Here is a 16,373-nt window from a genome sequence, read left to right as displayed (position 1 = left end):
TCTTACATTTTGATCAGTGTATGAACGCTGTCTTGGCGCGCATTCAGACCGCCCCCCCAATCAAAAGGCAGCACAAAATCTTGTTAATGCCGACGCCGCCTTGGACAGTGTTAATGCTGGAAGCTCAGAGATATGTACACTGATATGTAGCTGTATGTACAGCCAGCACACGGCTTGATTGCCCAGAATTGAATTCAACATTTGACTGCCCCTGGCGTTGCCATGTTGCATGTTGCCTCCCTGCTACACCTACTCAATTACCCGATTACCCGATGATCCTCAGCCGAGTTGAACGTGCTCGGCTGACATTACTCTCTCTCTCTCTCTCTCTCTCGCGCGAGCTCTATATAGAGAACTGGACCGTGATACTTCCAATAGTTTGTTCTTATAGTATGCAAATATGTACGTACTTATGTATACATACATACATATATGTAAATATGTACATATTTTTATGGCACATTCAACGCCAGAGTTGTGTTGTTGTTGGTGTGCGCTTTTCTCTGTTTGAAATAAATTGTAAATGATTTTGATTAAAATTTCCGCTTAAATTTCTCAGCCGCAATATATCTGTGGATCTCTTTTTTGATTCTCACTCTCTCTCTCTCTCTCTCTCTCTCAGAATTTAGAAACTCTTTGGGAGGGAAACTGATTTATTCGCCTTTATTTGGCAAATTATATTTATGGCGCATAGTTTTTCCTCGAATTTCTTTTGCAGAATGACGCACGACACTGACATTTCTTCTCGAGTGCCCTGGGGCACTCTGTGCTTCTTTGGGTAAAAGCGTGGGAAGAATTTCTACTATAATGAGTCCTCATATGAGCAGAGCGTGGAGGTCGATGGGAGGGATTTTTAAGTGCTGTTTTGTATTCGTTGGACTAAAACTAAAATTATGCTGCCATTCTTATGCATTTAGTGCACGTCAGAGTAAACCTAAAGAGGCTTTATCCGTATATAATTTATCACCAGGAAACTCCCCTCTCTGCACATCTTGGAGTGCTTCGAATATATGGATTGTAAAGCCTAAGCAAACATTCCAAACCGATCCATAAAATAAACTCAAACACTTGTGCAGTTGCTTCCAGCGAAATCCACACTCTCTGTTGGTCATAAAAACCCCTCGCCGAAATTCAAATGAACTCCCGCCGAAGCGGCGTTGGTAAATCCCATAAAAACCTTGCGCCGCGCAGGCGCAGAAGAAAGTGGCGATTAATGAGCGAAAATGCGACCTTCAGACTGTGGCCAGCAACAGCTGAGGCTGGCTGGCACACCTGTACGTGTACGTGGAAACAGGTATGGGCAGGAAAGGCGAGAAAGATTTTTCCCAAAAAAAGCAAAGACGCGGTGCAGTGCCGAGCAACAGGTGAGGGAGAGAACGAGCAAAGAGCGCAGTGAGCGCGCTGAGTGCATATCACGTGGAGGTAGCTGGAGCGAGAGAGAGAGAGAGAGAGAGAACTGCAGAGCGGGGCCGCGTACTGTAACTGTTCACGTAAAGGCCGACTGGCGACTCTTCATTCCATTCCGATACGTGGTGCGTGTCGGTTGTGTGCGCGCAACTTTCTTTCTTTAATTTCTTTTGCTGTCGTTCCCGGTGGAAGGCAGGCAGGCAGGCAGTCCGAGGCGCCCACTATTGAGAGCAGCGTCGAATCAGTGGCTACAATAGACACGACACAGAGAGTAGCTGCTAGCAGCTTCTCCCCTCCCAATCAAAGGCAATCAACTAGGGGACAAAAGACGCAAACAACGCGCCAACCCAACGGTCACTGAAATTGAAATTGTGCAGCCCCAAACGTAAGCGCCCCACGTACCCCACCGTTAAACGTAAGGCCGCTGATCTGCTGTGCGCGGAGACAGAGGCAGAGCCAGAGGCAGAGACAGAGACAGAGCAGCGCAGTCAGTCCGTGAGACGGTCTCATAGCCAGCGGTCGCCGTTCCGTGCTCGCTCCGTGCCGAGTTCCCCTCTACCCTGCTCCCCCACAAAGAAAATCTGTGTCCCCCCCCCAGCCAACAAAGTGAAACGTACGATGGGCCACATCAGTGCAAAGTGTGTGAAAAGTGTGCAATTGCTTCCAGATTACTAAGATAAAGGGCTGACAACTGCTGCAAAAGCAAATAAATATTAAATACAAATATATTAAATACACTCGGTAAAAAAAGCAAATCTTGGATACGAAACGAAACGATTAGAGCGAGAAATATCACAAGCGCAAAGGTAAGTGCTAGTGAAGATAGTTTCGCCATCTCGAAGCTTCCTTTAAGATGAGATGTGAAAGACAGGGGTGGACCGACACTGCCAGGGGGTTGGAAATTTATGTCAATTGCGTAGCGCTATGTGGAGAAATGTTGAGAAAATGCGTTGTAGGCAACGCAGAGACACTGAGCAAAGTTAGATGACGACGTTCCTTGAAACATAATCAAATAATTCTAATAATTCATCTTCAATTTCTTGCGGTGCACAAATTACGAAGCCCTCTAATAGCCTCAAAGTGATGCCAGTAATTCTTCGCATTAGACAAAACTTTGGCGAAACCAAAACCAAAACCAAAACAATTCCTTCAAGTGACAAGCGGAAACAATTGTTCCAAAAAAAAAGAACTACGAAAAATTCAACTCAATATAAATAATAATTTCGAGGCTAATTTAGGTTTAGAATTTAAACTGGTGCGATTTAATGGCATTTCTGTGCACTGGCAATAAAAACAAAACTTAACGAATGTGTTTTTGTTTCGGGTTGTCGCTACCTGGCATTGCAATTTGCAACTGCAACAAATAATCTGCCACTTTGGGCCGTTCCAAGTCCAACTTTGACACAACTCTTTCATTGGCAAAAAAACCCCAAAGAAACTGAAAACTTTTGACAGGTAAATTAAGCCAACACACACGCGGAGAGAGACAAATTGCTGCTGAGGGGGGTGGGGGCTGGCTACGGTTACAATTACACCTGGGGAGAAACAAACCCAGCAGCTGTGATGTGGTGTGCTATGGTGTGGTGTGGAAACTGGAACCAAAATAGAAACGATGCCCGAATAAAATTCAGTGGAAATTGTTCAAGGAAAATATACAAAGATTGGTCAATAGGCAAGACAGAAATGGATATGCATACAGTCATATGTGGAGGCTGCTTTTTGGGCACTCCAAACTCCAACTAAAACCGATTACATAAAAATACACCAACAAACACCCGGTCTGGAGTGATCCGGTTTACCCGATTGGACCTGACTTTGGGTCTCCGCTAACATAATCGCCGCAGTGGCGGAGTCTTGGTTGCAGCCCAGTTAATGAAAGTTCAAGTGAAATTTTGCCGAAATCCGAAATCCGAAATCCAAAACCGGTCGAATGTCCAATGTCGAATGTCGAACCACTCTATGATGGTGTGATCAATTTTCATATGTTAATACAATTATGTTCAAGGCCAGAGATCCATGTAACAAAAGTGGGTACAGCTGTGGCAAAAGGCAGCAACAACAGGTAGCTGAATGGCTCTTCCTTTTGTTTGGGTTTTCCACAGCAGGTAGCCTGGCATCCACCTTGAACTGGTTTTCTTTTTGGGTAAAATTTGGACAAAGATCTGCCGCTGCGATCGATTACTTTCGATTCAATTTTATGCCTCAATTAATTATTCACAACCAACAATTAGCGACTCCACTAGCAGCTAATAATTTTGCTAATAATTAAGCCGATAATTGATGTTTGCACAAATCATTCACAGCAAATGCTCGAAATGTTGCTTTAAAGTGGAAGCCGAATCCAAACCCGAACCCAAGGCATTGTTCGGCGACTGCCGACTGTCGCGTGCAAGCTGAAAGGAAAAGTGTCTAACGCTGCTCTCCTCTCTTTGCCCAAGCCTCTCCCTCTCTTAAGGCTGTCCCAGAAGATCTCCACTCACACATAAACCTCATGCTATACCATAGCCCATGCCATACCATTTATAATGATATGTGATCAGCATTGCACTTTCTTTTTCCTTTCTTTGTGTCTTTTTTTTACCATTTCTTTTGCCGCATTGCCGCGCTATGCCATACGTTTTTTTTCCTATACTTTAGTTAAGTTTTTTCTTCGCTTCTGTCATCTGTGTGTCAATTGGTTGATTTATTAACCCGACAGGAAAAACTCTGTCATAATTAACTAATTTCCCAAGGAAAGTGAATCCAAAGCAATCAAAAGTGCCGTGGAAAGTGCAAGTTGTGTTTCGCTCAATTAACTCTAATGGAGCGATGAATTAGGATAGCAGAAGACTTAAGATTGGTTCTATTATAATGATATATTTTGTGTTCATTAAAAGCCGCTGTGGAAAGCGACACTTATGGGGAGAGATTTATACTTATGCCTGCCCTTTGGGCTAGGAACTGTCAAAGCTCATTGACTTTTCGAATGTATTTTAATGCTTCTGACAAATGTGTTATGATAAATGGCTAAGCCAGCTGAGTGTGAAAGAATGCCCTGCTTACCCTACCCCTTTCTTATCTCTATAAACGATCCCCCGGAACTGCCAACCTCAAGCACCCAGTGAATGTCTTTTTAAGCTGCATTTAATGAACGAAATCAGATTAGGCTGCCTGCTCCACTGACCCACAGATCTGTGAGTGAACCAAAGACCCAATAAATCTCAAATCAAAAGGTTTTCTTCAGCCAAATGGTTAATTAATGCAAGTGGCAAACAAATCAAAATAAAGAGCGCCACACGAGGAGTAACTGTGTGAGAGAGGAGAGCGCTTTGTGTGACCCAGTTCCAGGCTGAACGCATGCATGAGCCGCAGTTCCCGCTCCCAGTCGTTCCCCTCTTTCAGTCATTCCACTCAATCCATCAAGAAGAGCAGCAAAAGTAGAAAGTGATTTTCTGTCTCGGCCTCTGCCTCGAGGCAGAACCTGCCCTAGCACCCTGCCCACTATATAACCCTGCCCTGAAAAGAAAAAAAACAAACAGTTAAGGCCCTCCATCAATGTTAATTTGTTAGCCTCGAAGCAAACTAATTAAAATTCATTGCAAACATTTGTGTGGCAACCAATTTGAATTGTAGGCAGACCTTTTTACTGTTGCCAAAAAGACACACACACACACACACACACACTCATCTGTTTCAGCTTAAGTCCGCTTGACAATAATAATTATTAAGAAAACAAAAAGTTCAATCTCTGGCCATATGTCACGCCCACGTGCTAAGGTCAGCCTCAAACGTCAATTGTCGATCGAAGATCGTCGCTTTGTTTCTTGTGTTCTACTTCAATGACTTGACCCAAATTTCGGTTTAGTTTTGCCAAAAAGATAAACAGCCACAGATATTTCGGAAAGCACACATTCCAGAAATATATTTAAATATTAATTAATATTTATTTTTGTAATTTGTTGTTGGCAAATATATCGGCAACAATAAACCGCAAGTTGCCTGCCTGCCTGCCTGCCTGCCACGCACCAAAAGTGAAAGTTGTTGACTGGCTGGCCCCAGAGAGAAGAGGAAAACAGAAAAACAGAAAAACTGACCAAAAATGTTTGCATTCGATTCGTTTTGCTCGCCTCGCAATCAATTTTTGTTGTATTTTTTTGCACTGCTGCCTCGTTTTTCTGCACTTCGTCTTCTTTTGCTGGTAAATATACATTATATAAATTGTTTAAGGCTGGCAAACATCTAAAGCTGGTGCCGGTGCTGGCTGGACAAGACCGGCAGTTATGCAAGCGAATAGCGATTAAGCCGATGATGAAAATGTACCAGCAAGTTTGCACATCAAAAATAACCCCAAGAACTGGTAACGAAAAGGAGTAGCCACAAGTGAGAGAAGGGGAAAGCCACAAGTGAGCAGCAGTTGGGCAGACAATCCAGGAAAGAATGAAGACCCCACTTGACCCCAAAGCATACCGCTCAAAATATTCACAAAAATTGTATTTATGTATGTCAAAATCCTGTCAAAAAGAAATCAATTTTAGAAAAAGAAGCAGCAACAAAAACACACATTAACAATAAAGCCACACGAACAATAAAACGTTAAATTGCTCGACACCGAAAGTAAAGACAACAAGAAACAAAAGACTGAAGCGACAAACTCTTTTTTTTTTTGGTCAAGCCAAAAACTTTCTCAACCCCAAAAACGTAAAAGCTTTTGAAACGCATTCCAATGCCCACTAAACATTCGCATTTACTTTAAACATTATTGGAAGATTTACAGCCAAGAAATGGGGTTAGCAAAAGGCAAAAGAATCCGCCATGAATCAAATCGTTTTGACCTACAAATTATGCATAAATCTAAGCCGCAGAAATACATGTATTTTCGGATGGTATCTGGCTATCTGACTGGTTTTTTTTTGGCAGGGAACTCAGTTTTCTTGGCACGCATATCGAGGCTCCTCAAGGCGCTTGGCGCTCACTTGAGCTGTGAGTCAGGTGTCGATGGGACAACATCAAATTGTGATTTCAGTTTCGTTGCGGACTCCAAAAGTTGCCCCACACAACAAATCGTTTTAGTCATAGCAACTACTCGGGGGATTGAAAAGAAATGATAATGCATTTTGGGGAACACACAACTGACGTCAAATGGTTTTTGCCTAAAAATATGAAACAGATGATGATGAAAACTGAAGCTGAGTTGATGAGTGGACTTAGGGGCGGACTTGCGACATGAATTTGTAAAGTTCATTAATGAATTTTGAACCGAATCGGGGCACGGAAGGCAAACCCAAAGCCTCTCGTTATGCGCGCCTCTAACAATATTGTACAATATTTATTTTTAGCTTTAATTTGTTTGTGCTTTGCATAACTGCAAAAGGGCCGCGGCTGCGGCACCCCCCATGGGTGAGACATTAAATGATAGTAAGAGGTGGTAATGGCAAGCTGATTAAATGAATGAGAAAATGATAGCTAAGGCAGCGAATTATGATTTTATGGCCCAAAAGAGGTGCATAATTTTGTATTTAACAACAGCATCAGCCAATGGGCAGCGGTCTGCCGGTTAGCTCGAGTTTGAACCGCCTTTAGGTGGCATTTCTTTGCTGTTGATTAACTCACATTGACACAATGAACCGTTATGTCACCAGAGTGACCAGCACACAACCACACACTCGTCTTTGAGGCTGGAGTCAGAGTTGGAGTTGAGGTTGAAGCTGTAACCTTGAGGCAACGGTTTCGACTCCATTTGGCGATCCATGGGGTAGGCCACAGCTCTCGGCTTAAGCTCAATTTGAAGTGCTTGACTTAGCCATGTTGTAATCTCAGTGTTTGCATGCCCACACAAACCTACACACACACACACACACACATACATCATAAATATGTATGCATTGTATATGTAATTGTAACAATTTAGTAAAAGTGCAGCGTTAGTTGTCGTTGAACCCGAAACGAAGCAGCAGTAAAAATGGAAAGTAAAACTGGGCTCCACTTTACGTGTGGCTCGTAAATTGAATTTTTCGGCTGGTCGATCGCCTGCTGCATGGATTTCATATGCACCAGACCGAATAATGCTCGAACACGAATGATTTTGGCAGCAATTTGACACGAGATGACACCTTCACCTCAGCACCTGCAGCTTCACCCGGCGCCATTTTGTTATCGGAGGTTTCCTTATGTCCCAGTGTTGTGCCTGAGCTAATGTTATATTCATGTTCAGTACGAGCCAACAGAACATTCATTTATAATGCCTATGCGCCCAAATTGGTGGGTGACAATCTGTGTTCGGCATGACAAATGGCCACAGCGAACGCGCATCTTGAATGTACGAAATATACGCAGAAATATTCATAAATATATATGACAAGGCAATTAGTAGAAGGCAGAGGCAGGAACAACAAAAGAAAAATACGGAAAAGATGCAAAAAATTACAAAACAATTAGTAGAAACTGATATACGACATTTTCTTTGCTACTCCCGACAGACGAACAACTATTTGTTGCTCAATAAATCTCTGCATAAGTAAAGCCTCGAGAAAATTGTATTTTGCAAGAAAAGACAAAAGATGTAAAAAAATTAGATGCGCCCCCGGGTGGACTCGAACCACCAACCTTTCGGTTAACAGCCGAACGCGCTAACCAATTGCGCCACGGAGGCAGTTGTTGCTCTGCCGGCGATTGACGTACTTCTACGTTGAGCACTCGCTCGCTCTGCTACCGTTCTCACCTATAAATTACAAACTGTTTAGCATTATAACTTATTGTGGGGTGCGTTTATTCTTAATCTGTTGTGTTAGTGTAGTATGTTGGAGCAGGCGTAATTTGTGCTGATTTTTCGCTGTCTGCATGGCCTCCGTGGCGCAATTGGTTAGCGCGTTCGGCTGTTAACCGAAAGGTTGGTGGTTCGAGTCCACCCGGGGGCGGCTCAACTTTTTTTGCAATGTTTTCATAACTTTTATTGATTTTTGGTGTAACAAATTGATAACGCTGCGTACTTGACTTCTATAATCATGTCAATGAACGTTATTAGGTGTTTCCTCGTTATGGTTGCTCACACTTGTACTTAGGTTTTTTGTATATTTATTTTTTTTGTGAACAAGGGCATTTTGGCGAGATTCAAGTGAGACAGTCCAAAAACAATGCGTGTCTAAAGTTTAAGTTGAAGGTGTCGATGAACAAAGCCAAATAGACACGGCAACAAAACATACGACTACAGATGTATCTCGATATATATACGAGCAGCACTCATAATAGCTCCAATCTGTTGTCTTTTCACCTTCGCCGGACAAATCGCATTAGAGCTCGACGACATGCACGCGATACAGTGCCGGGGCAGAGCTCTAATGTGATATTAGCTAATGGATCCCCATTGTAGAACATTGTTCAGAGTTCAAGCTAACATTATCTTTGGCTTTTTGTGCGCTCTTTACAGATGGCTTGCGGCATATCGTGTGTCGACAAGACACTCAACAAATCGTTCTACCATCTGGGCATCAAGATAGCCAAACATCCCGGCTACTTCATCATTATACCAGTCCTGCTCACACTGCTCTGTATGACGGGGTAAGTTTATACCATCCTAAGTCCTATATGATATCTTTGCTAATCTTATTTTCCGTAGCTATCAACAATTGAAGTATCAAATCGATCCCGAATATCTATTCTCGCCCATTGCGGGGGAGGGCAAGACTGAACGTGCTGTTGTTGAGCAATATTTCAAAGTGAATTATACGCATCGCTTCAATGTCGGACGCATTACAAGGCCCGGTAAGTGACATCAAAAATACATACAATGTACGAACTATAACTATGAATCGTGTGTGTGGGTTTGATGACAATTATGGCAAAAATTGGGCAAGTGAAATGGGCTCTCCCGACAGCGCCCATTTAGAGTCGAGTCTGTCGCTGACGCTGCCTGCGTCTTCCAATTAAATGTTGCCACACTTTTTGCACCTTGACGGATGTCGTCAGTACTGGCAGTACATCTCCCCTCCCCACCCCATCTCCAGCGACTTTTGCAATAAATAGTTTCAGCACAAGTCGGGAATAGAGACACAATACCTTTGCGTTTTTTTTTATTGGGGTCTTGAACTAGTCTTTTACAGACTATTAACTGCGCTAAATGGTTTATTAGGCAAAGCCGCCAACAACAATGGCAATCAGCAGACAAGCATTAATAATAATAATAATGGCAACAACAACTGGCAACAAATTTCAGGCAAATGACATTGTGCCATAATGGCTGACAAGCAAGAAACATGGGGAAAACTAACAAAATTTAATAGTAACATTTAAAATTTAATTAAAAAAGAAAAAAATTGAGTTTCCCATACCGGGAATCGAACCCGGGCCTTCTGGGTGAAAGCCAGATATCCTAGCCACTAGACCATATGGGAGGAGGTGACTGTAACAGGCCCAATCTTGTCCCGACTGTTATATAAGCTAAAAATAGTCTGCCTGCATTCGGTTTAACTGTAAGTTGAGTGTGTGAGTGCGAGTGGGAGGGATTGATGGGTGCACTCGCACATTAAATGTTTGTTCCAACTCAGTGTTTATCCAAAGTGCAGTTGTTTCTCTTTCCGACTCTGTTCGCCATTTGCATAATTTGGCATTAATATTTCACTGGCAAACACACAACGACGAGCAGGAGGCAAAATGGGTGAAACGCTGCTGGATGGTGGGGGGGTGGAAAATGCCAGAAACGTGTGCTCTAAGCAAAACTGAGCTTCGCTTTAATGTGGAAAAAAAACCTCATACAAAATGCATCATCATAGAGTACAGCGAATGTGCTTTCTGATCTGGTTTTATGGCTGCAAACAATTTCGCTTCGAAAGAGCATTTTGCAATTATTCTTGCGAAATAATTAACCTCAATTCTGTTGGACTGCACTCGATGTGCAATGAGCATCTCCAAGAGCCTCTCCAACTCCCCAAGAGTTCTCCCCAAGACTTCTGATATGTAAAACTGACATCTCGTTGGGTACGTGGAGATTGCTAAACTGTAAAGCAAATTCGAGTTGCTACGCGCTGTATCCATTTGAAAGTTTGCAGCTTCCAACTCGCCGCAGTTCATCATTGAACTTTGGTTTTGACAATCGACTGGCAGTGGCAGAGATGAAACTTGCCGAGTGTGTGGAGGCCACAAACCACAAGAGATCATCGACAGATGCAAGCCTCCTCCAAGTCAGCGCCTCAACGGTATTATCTAGACCGCATTTAGTCGGTTACGACCAGTTAGCCACCAATGTGCTTTGTGCTCTGTGCTCTGTGCTTTTGCCTCACCACGATTGCACTTTTGGCCGCAGCTAACCGAATGTGCCGCAAGATTGCAAATAGCAAATGTGTAGCTGCTCGATGCTCACTGAGCGCCCACTTTCCCCCATCTTTGGACATTTCGTTTATGGAGCGCAACAACAAAAAACAGACGAAAATTGTTGCATTTTGTTCGCTTTGTGGATCCCGCCTATATGTTATATAAAAATTGATTTGTCCGATAAACATTTCATATATATTATTTTCTTTTTTTTTCACTTTTGTTAAGTGTATTGTCTGGCAGTTAGGATATCCGGCTCGAAGACGTCTCTTGCTTTTCCTGTTTGGGATCGTTGAGAAAATTGCGTGCTTTTTTCTTGTCATCGAGAGAAACACTTTCCTGCTCAGTTCCTCAATTTGTTTGATAGATGCTGAAGACTCTCGTTTATTCACTTGTTTTTTGTTAATTTTGGGACGTGAATGGTTTGCTTATGCCTGCAAATTTTTACACAATTTGCAAGTTCATTCATAAAAGGGAAAATAAACTGAGATAGAAAACGAAGTGTGGAATACTCTAGAATGTAGATCGATAAAGAGCTGAGTAAAGTAAAGTATAAAAGCATTAAGGCTCTCCTGGAATGAGTCCAATAAAGTTCCTCCCAAAACTTCTTCACACCTTTGGGGTACGTGTACAGTGGCACGTTTGCCAGTAGCTAGGCGGATACTTCTTAGAGATATCTATAAGGATTTAGTGTAGACATGTGCAGATCTACACACTCACAAACAATCACAATCACTGACGCATGTTCGTGAGGCTGCATTTGTTATGGCGCATTAAATACAAATAACGATTGGCACAATCAACCAATATCAAGTGGTGGCGAGTTATACGAGCAAACACAAACGAAATAATCAAGTAAAATAAAGACAGAATTGAATGAAATGCGAATTGGAATTCAAATTGAAATTATTGTCACGTAGCAGTTTTGTGGGAGAGCAGCAGCCTTCGGGGCTTCGGAGAGTACAAGCCCAAGCCTAAGTCCAAGTCCAAGCCCAAGTCCAAGCCAACAAAAGATATCTAATTGTGCGATAACGACCCTGGCTAATCCATAACTCTACTTACAGGTCGCTTCGGGCGTGTCATAGTGATAACAAAGGATGGCGATGAGAATATGATAAGGCGGGAGGTGTTCCAGGAGCTGCGTACGCTGGACAATATCATACAGAATGCGTCGAGCACTTATGATGGCGATACCTACACCTACAAGGATAATTGTGCACGCTGGGAGAACGAGTGCTTCGAGAATGATATACTCAATCTGGATGCACTAATGGATGATGTGAGTAGCAAATAAAACACTTTCCCATTGGGGTCTATATAATATTCCTTCGTTTTCCCTTTAGCTCGAAGCGGGACAACTGAATCTGACGTTCCCATTCATGTTCAATCCCGTCACCTGGGATGCGCATCTCTTTCCCGTTTTCTTTGGCGGCACAAAGCTAACGGAGGACAATTATGTGATCAGTGTGCCAGCCATACAGCTGGTGTACTTTGTGACCGCCGACAATAAGCGACAGGATGCCAAGTGAGTGGCGCAGCACACAAATAGTTCCGGGATATTTATGATTGTCCTTGCAGGGGCGCCGAATGGGAGGAGACCTTCCTGCGTGTGGTGGGACAGGCCGAGGAGTCGGGTTTGTTCAAGCACATTTCTGTGTCCTACTTTGCCTCACGCACCCTCGACCACGAGCTGGAGAAGAACACCAAGACAGTGGTGCCGTACTTCAGTTCCACCTTCCTGCTGATGGGCCTCTTCAGCATCATCACCTGCATGATGGGCGATGCCGTGCGCTCCAAGCCCTTCCTCGGACTGATGGGCAATGTGTCGGCCATTATGGCTACACTGGCAGCCTTTGGCCTGGCCATGTACTGCGGCATTGAGTTCATCGGCATCAATCTGGCGGCACCTTTTCTGATGATTGGTAAGTGGAGAGCTGTCCCTCCTCCTAGGCTCTCTTTAAGCTAAATCTATTCCCAATTTCTCCTTCCAGGCATTGGCATTGATGACACATTTGTGATGTTGGCTGCCTGGCGACGCACCAAAGCCAAAATGCCGGTGGCCGAGCGCATGGGACACATGATGTCCGAGGCGGCAGTGTCCATTACAATCACCTCGGTCACTGACTTTATTTCGTTTCTGATTGGCATCATCAGCCCCTTCCGTTCGGTGAGGATATTCTGCACCTATTCAGGCTTTGCCGTATGCTTCACGTTCCTGTGGCACATCACATTCTTTGCGGCATGCATGGCCATCTCGGGGTACAGGGAGCGCAAGAATTTGCATTCCATATTCGGTTGTCGAGTGCAGCCGATGTCGGTGGCGATTAAAGGTGAGTGAACTGAGGGGAGTGTGGCTTTTGTTTTGCTTTTTGTATCGATGATGATCCAAAGTCCAATTGAAATGTGGCCAGAACCACAACCGGCTTACAGCTAAGAGCTGCAGCTGCAACATGAACTTGATCGTGACAAAAACTAGACTAGTCGCAGTCGCAGTCGCAGTGGCAGTGGCAGTGCCATTTGCTGTGGCTGTGGCAAGCCACTGCCTGACACAAATTGAGGTCAATGGGAACTTGTCTCACAGCTCTTAACACTTCTTTCTGCTTGTCTCTGTCTCGCTTTACTTTTTGTCTGCCATAGAGAAACGCAACTTCCTCTACAAGGCGCTCATGGCGGGCGGCATTGATGGCGCCGATCCCGATAATCCCATTGACAACAAGGATCACATGCTGATGGCTTTCTTTAAGGACAAAATGTCCACTGTGATCAACAACAAGTGGTGCAAAATAATCATTATACTGGCCTTTGCCACCTATCTTGCGGGTGCCTGCTATGGCATTACGCAGATCAAGGAGGGCCTCGAGCGGCGCAAGTTGTCCCGCGAGGACTCGTACTCTGTGGAGTTTTTCGATCGTGAGGATGATTACTATCGAGAGTTTCCCTATCGCATGCAGGTGAGTGGTGCCCAAGGAGCTCTAGCAACTGTCAGCTAATCTTTGACTCTTTGTCTTTCGCAGGTAATCATTGCCGGTCCATTGAACTACTCGGATCCGTTGGTGCAGCAGCAGGTGGAGAATCTGACGAGCACTTTGGAGCACACTTCGTATGTCACGTCCAAACGTTACACCGAGTCCTGGCTGCGCTCGTTCCTGTCCTTCCTGGAGCGCAACAACGAGCTGCTGAATGCCACCATCGATGATGAGCAATCCTTCATCGATGCGGTCAAGGAGCACTGGCTCTTCCCCGGCAATCCCTTCTCGCTGGATGTGCGCTTCAACGATGATGAGACGCAGATCATTGCCTCGCGTTTCCTCATTCAGGCTGTGAACATTACGGACACCAATCATGAGAAGGAAATGGTGCGGGATCTGCGAAAAATCTGCCGCGACTCTCCGCTGAACGCTTCGATCTTCCATCCGTATTTCGTGTTCTTTGATCAGTTCGAGCTGGTGCGTCCCGTCTCGCTGCAGGCCATGATCATTGGAGCTATAATCATGATGATCATCTCCTTCATCTTCATCCCGAACATTCTCTGCTCGCTGTGGGTGGCCTTCTCTGTGATTTCCATTGAGCTTGGCGTCGCGGGCTACATGGCCCTGTGGGATGTCAACCTGGATTCCATTTCGATGATCAATCTCATCATGTGCATTGGCTTTTCGGTGGACTTTACCGCTCACATTTGCTACACCTACATGTCCTCGAAGAAGCGCAGTCCGAAGGCACGTGTCCGCGAGGCGCTCCACTCGCTGGGGCTGCCCATCATTCAGGGTTCCAGCTCCACGATTCTCGGCATTGTGGCGCTGCTGCTGGCACAGAGCTACATCTTCCTGGTCTTCTTCAAGATGGTCTTTCTGGTCGTGTTCTTTGGCGCCATGCACGGCCTGTTCCTGCTCCCTGTGCTGCTCTCCCTCTTTGGGCCCGGCTCCTGCCTGACCTGGACGGGGCGGGATGATGGCAGCGAGGACGAGATCGATGACAGCCTGGACGAGCGCAAGCAGGAGAAGCCTTTCTCCCAGTCCTACTACATGCAGTACCCCACGATGGGCATCAATGGACCCTACGGCTCCAAGGGCTTCCTCGGCGCGCCCTACAAGGCGTATGGAGTGGACGAGAAGGACCAGGGACTGGGCACCTCGGGCGAGGATTCGTCGGAGAGCAGCTCCAGTCGTTCGCAGCGTCGCCAGCAGCTGGCCAACGCCGCCGCCGAAGAGGAGGCCGCGACACAGGATCCCCGCCGGCGTTACGAGGAGGGTTGGCGTCGCTCCTCCTACCAGAACATTTACGGCCCCAATGCCAGCATTATTGCCGGCCATGTGCAGGCCCAGTTCCAGGCACAGCCCGATCTCTACGGCCAGCAGGTGTCGGCGGCCGAGTGGCGCCAGCGGCTGGACGCCCACGAGCAGCAGCAGCAGCAGCGCAGCCGGCAGCGACGCAGCCCGTACGAGAACTACGACATGGACATGCAGCGAGCGCGTCGCAACTCCCACGGCGACGTCATTGACATCATGCAGGGCACGCCCAACTCCTCCGTGGATGAGCGACTGCGGCGTCCGTACACCAGCCAAGATCGAGCAATGCTGAGCGGGGGCAGCGGGGACGAGGGCAGCTATAGGCAGCAGCCAGGCCGGGACTCACCACCGACTGCCGCACTGCCACCACTGGGGCATGCATCCTCTGCCAAGCGTTACCATCGCAGGCGCTCCTCGGAGGACTCGACGCGCCACCATCAACGCTGGCCGGCGAACATCGAGGAGCGTCGTGCGCGACGCACTCAATCGCCCGCACTGCGCCAACCAGAGACTGCACCGCCGCCCAGCTTCGCCTATCGCTCATCCTCGCATCACAATCTCTACCAGCCACACAAGAGTGGCCACAAGGCCACCAAACAGCCACCCACTTACCAGTATGGGGATTACTATCATTAGAGAAGGAATTAATGGAGGCAACAAAAAGAGAGACAGGAGTACAGAGAGAGAGAGAGAGAGAGAGAGGGAGTTGGAGTTGGAGCAGAGCAGAGCAAATTGTCTTGTCAACATGTTATACCAATTAAGTTAGGGCAAACCTTCAAACGAAACTAACTCTCAGCCGATTTTGTCTTCATTCTGTAGCTTGCCCCTCCCGCGTCAGTTGAGGCAAACACCAACAGGGTCACACTGCCACAAAGCAGTGTGCACCCATCGAAAATTTATCAGCTCATTTATTTATGCGAAAGCGAAACATTTCAAGCAGAAGAGCGCCCAAGTCACACAACTTAAGGTACCATCTACACACAAATACTACATTCTACATACCATAACTACATGCATATGTAATTACATATGTAGATATATTTAGCATTATGTCTAAATGTTACTTGAGTCAGACTTAGGGTTCCTTTCTCCCCCATATCAGTGTTTATTTAAATTAATTTCTAGCTTTAGTGTTCAAATGATGATAAATATATAAATATAAAATAATAATAATTATTGTAAAGATGTAAAGATGATGCAAATGCAAACGCTGAATATTTTATAACTATTAATTGTTAGTGGGCCAAACGCACACACACACACACACACACACACACTCACCTAGGCCTGTCTGTATTTGAATATTAAGCAATATCTGGGGACAAGTTTTTGTAAAGAAAAAATCGTTTACAATTTGTTTGCAATTAAATAAAAAATTTTATATTTTCCTAGAAAATA

General features: G+C 45.3%; 1 protein-coding gene and 3 non-coding genes across 4 annotated transcripts; 2 read left to right on the top strand and 2 right to left on the bottom strand.

Annotated features, from left to right (window-relative positions):
* Nucleotides 1-1,517: 1,517 nt before the first annotated feature.
* Nucleotides 1,518-16,366, top strand: LOC117589440 (patched domain-containing protein 3). The gene is made up of 9 exons (XM_034281385.1): nt 1,518-2,213; nt 8,810-8,940; nt 8,999-9,144; nt 11,754-11,968; nt 12,033-12,214; nt 12,268-12,611; nt 12,681-13,019; nt 13,327-13,640; nt 13,704-16,366. Exons 2-9 carry the CDS (start codon nt 8,810-8,812, stop codon nt 15,609-15,611), a joined length of 3,579 nt encoding a protein of 1,192 aa, XP_034137276.1. The 5' UTR covers nt 1,518-2,213; the 3' UTR covers nt 15,612-16,366.
* Trnan-guu lies at nt 7,962-8,035 on the bottom strand. Its single transcript has one exon. It is a non-coding gene; the product is annotated as a tRNA-Asn (tRNA).
* On the top strand, nt 8,227-8,300 carry Trnan-guu. The gene has a single exon. It is a non-coding gene; the product is annotated as a tRNA-Asn (tRNA).
* On the bottom strand, nt 9,702-9,773 carry Trnae-uuc. Its single transcript has one exon. It is a non-coding gene; the product is annotated as a tRNA-Glu (tRNA).
* Nucleotides 16,367-16,373: the final 7 nt, after the last annotated feature.

This window comes from Drosophila guanche, unplaced genomic scaffold (genome assembly GCF_900245975.1).
Source record: "Drosophila guanche unplaced genomic scaffold, DGUA_6, whole genome shotgun sequence".
NCBI classification, from domain to species: domain Eukaryota; kingdom Metazoa; phylum Arthropoda; class Insecta; order Diptera; family Drosophilidae; genus Drosophila; species Drosophila guanche.
The sequence above is the reverse complement of the archived record's forward strand: the minus strand, read 5'-3'. Positions and strand labels throughout refer to the sequence as shown.

Coding starts and splice junctions, on each gene's coding strand:
- LOC117589440 (XM_034281385.1), top strand. CDS start 8,810: ATGGCTTGCGGCATATCGTGTGTCGACAAGACACTCAACAAATCGTTC. Junction 12,215..12,267: donor AATAAGCGACAGGATGCCAA/GTGAGTGGCGCA, acceptor TTGTCCTTGCAG/GGGCGCCGAATGGGAGGAGA. Junction 13,020..13,326: donor GATGTCGGTGGCGATTAAAG/GTGAGTGAACTG, acceptor TGTCTGCCATAG/AGAAACGCAACTTCCTCTAC.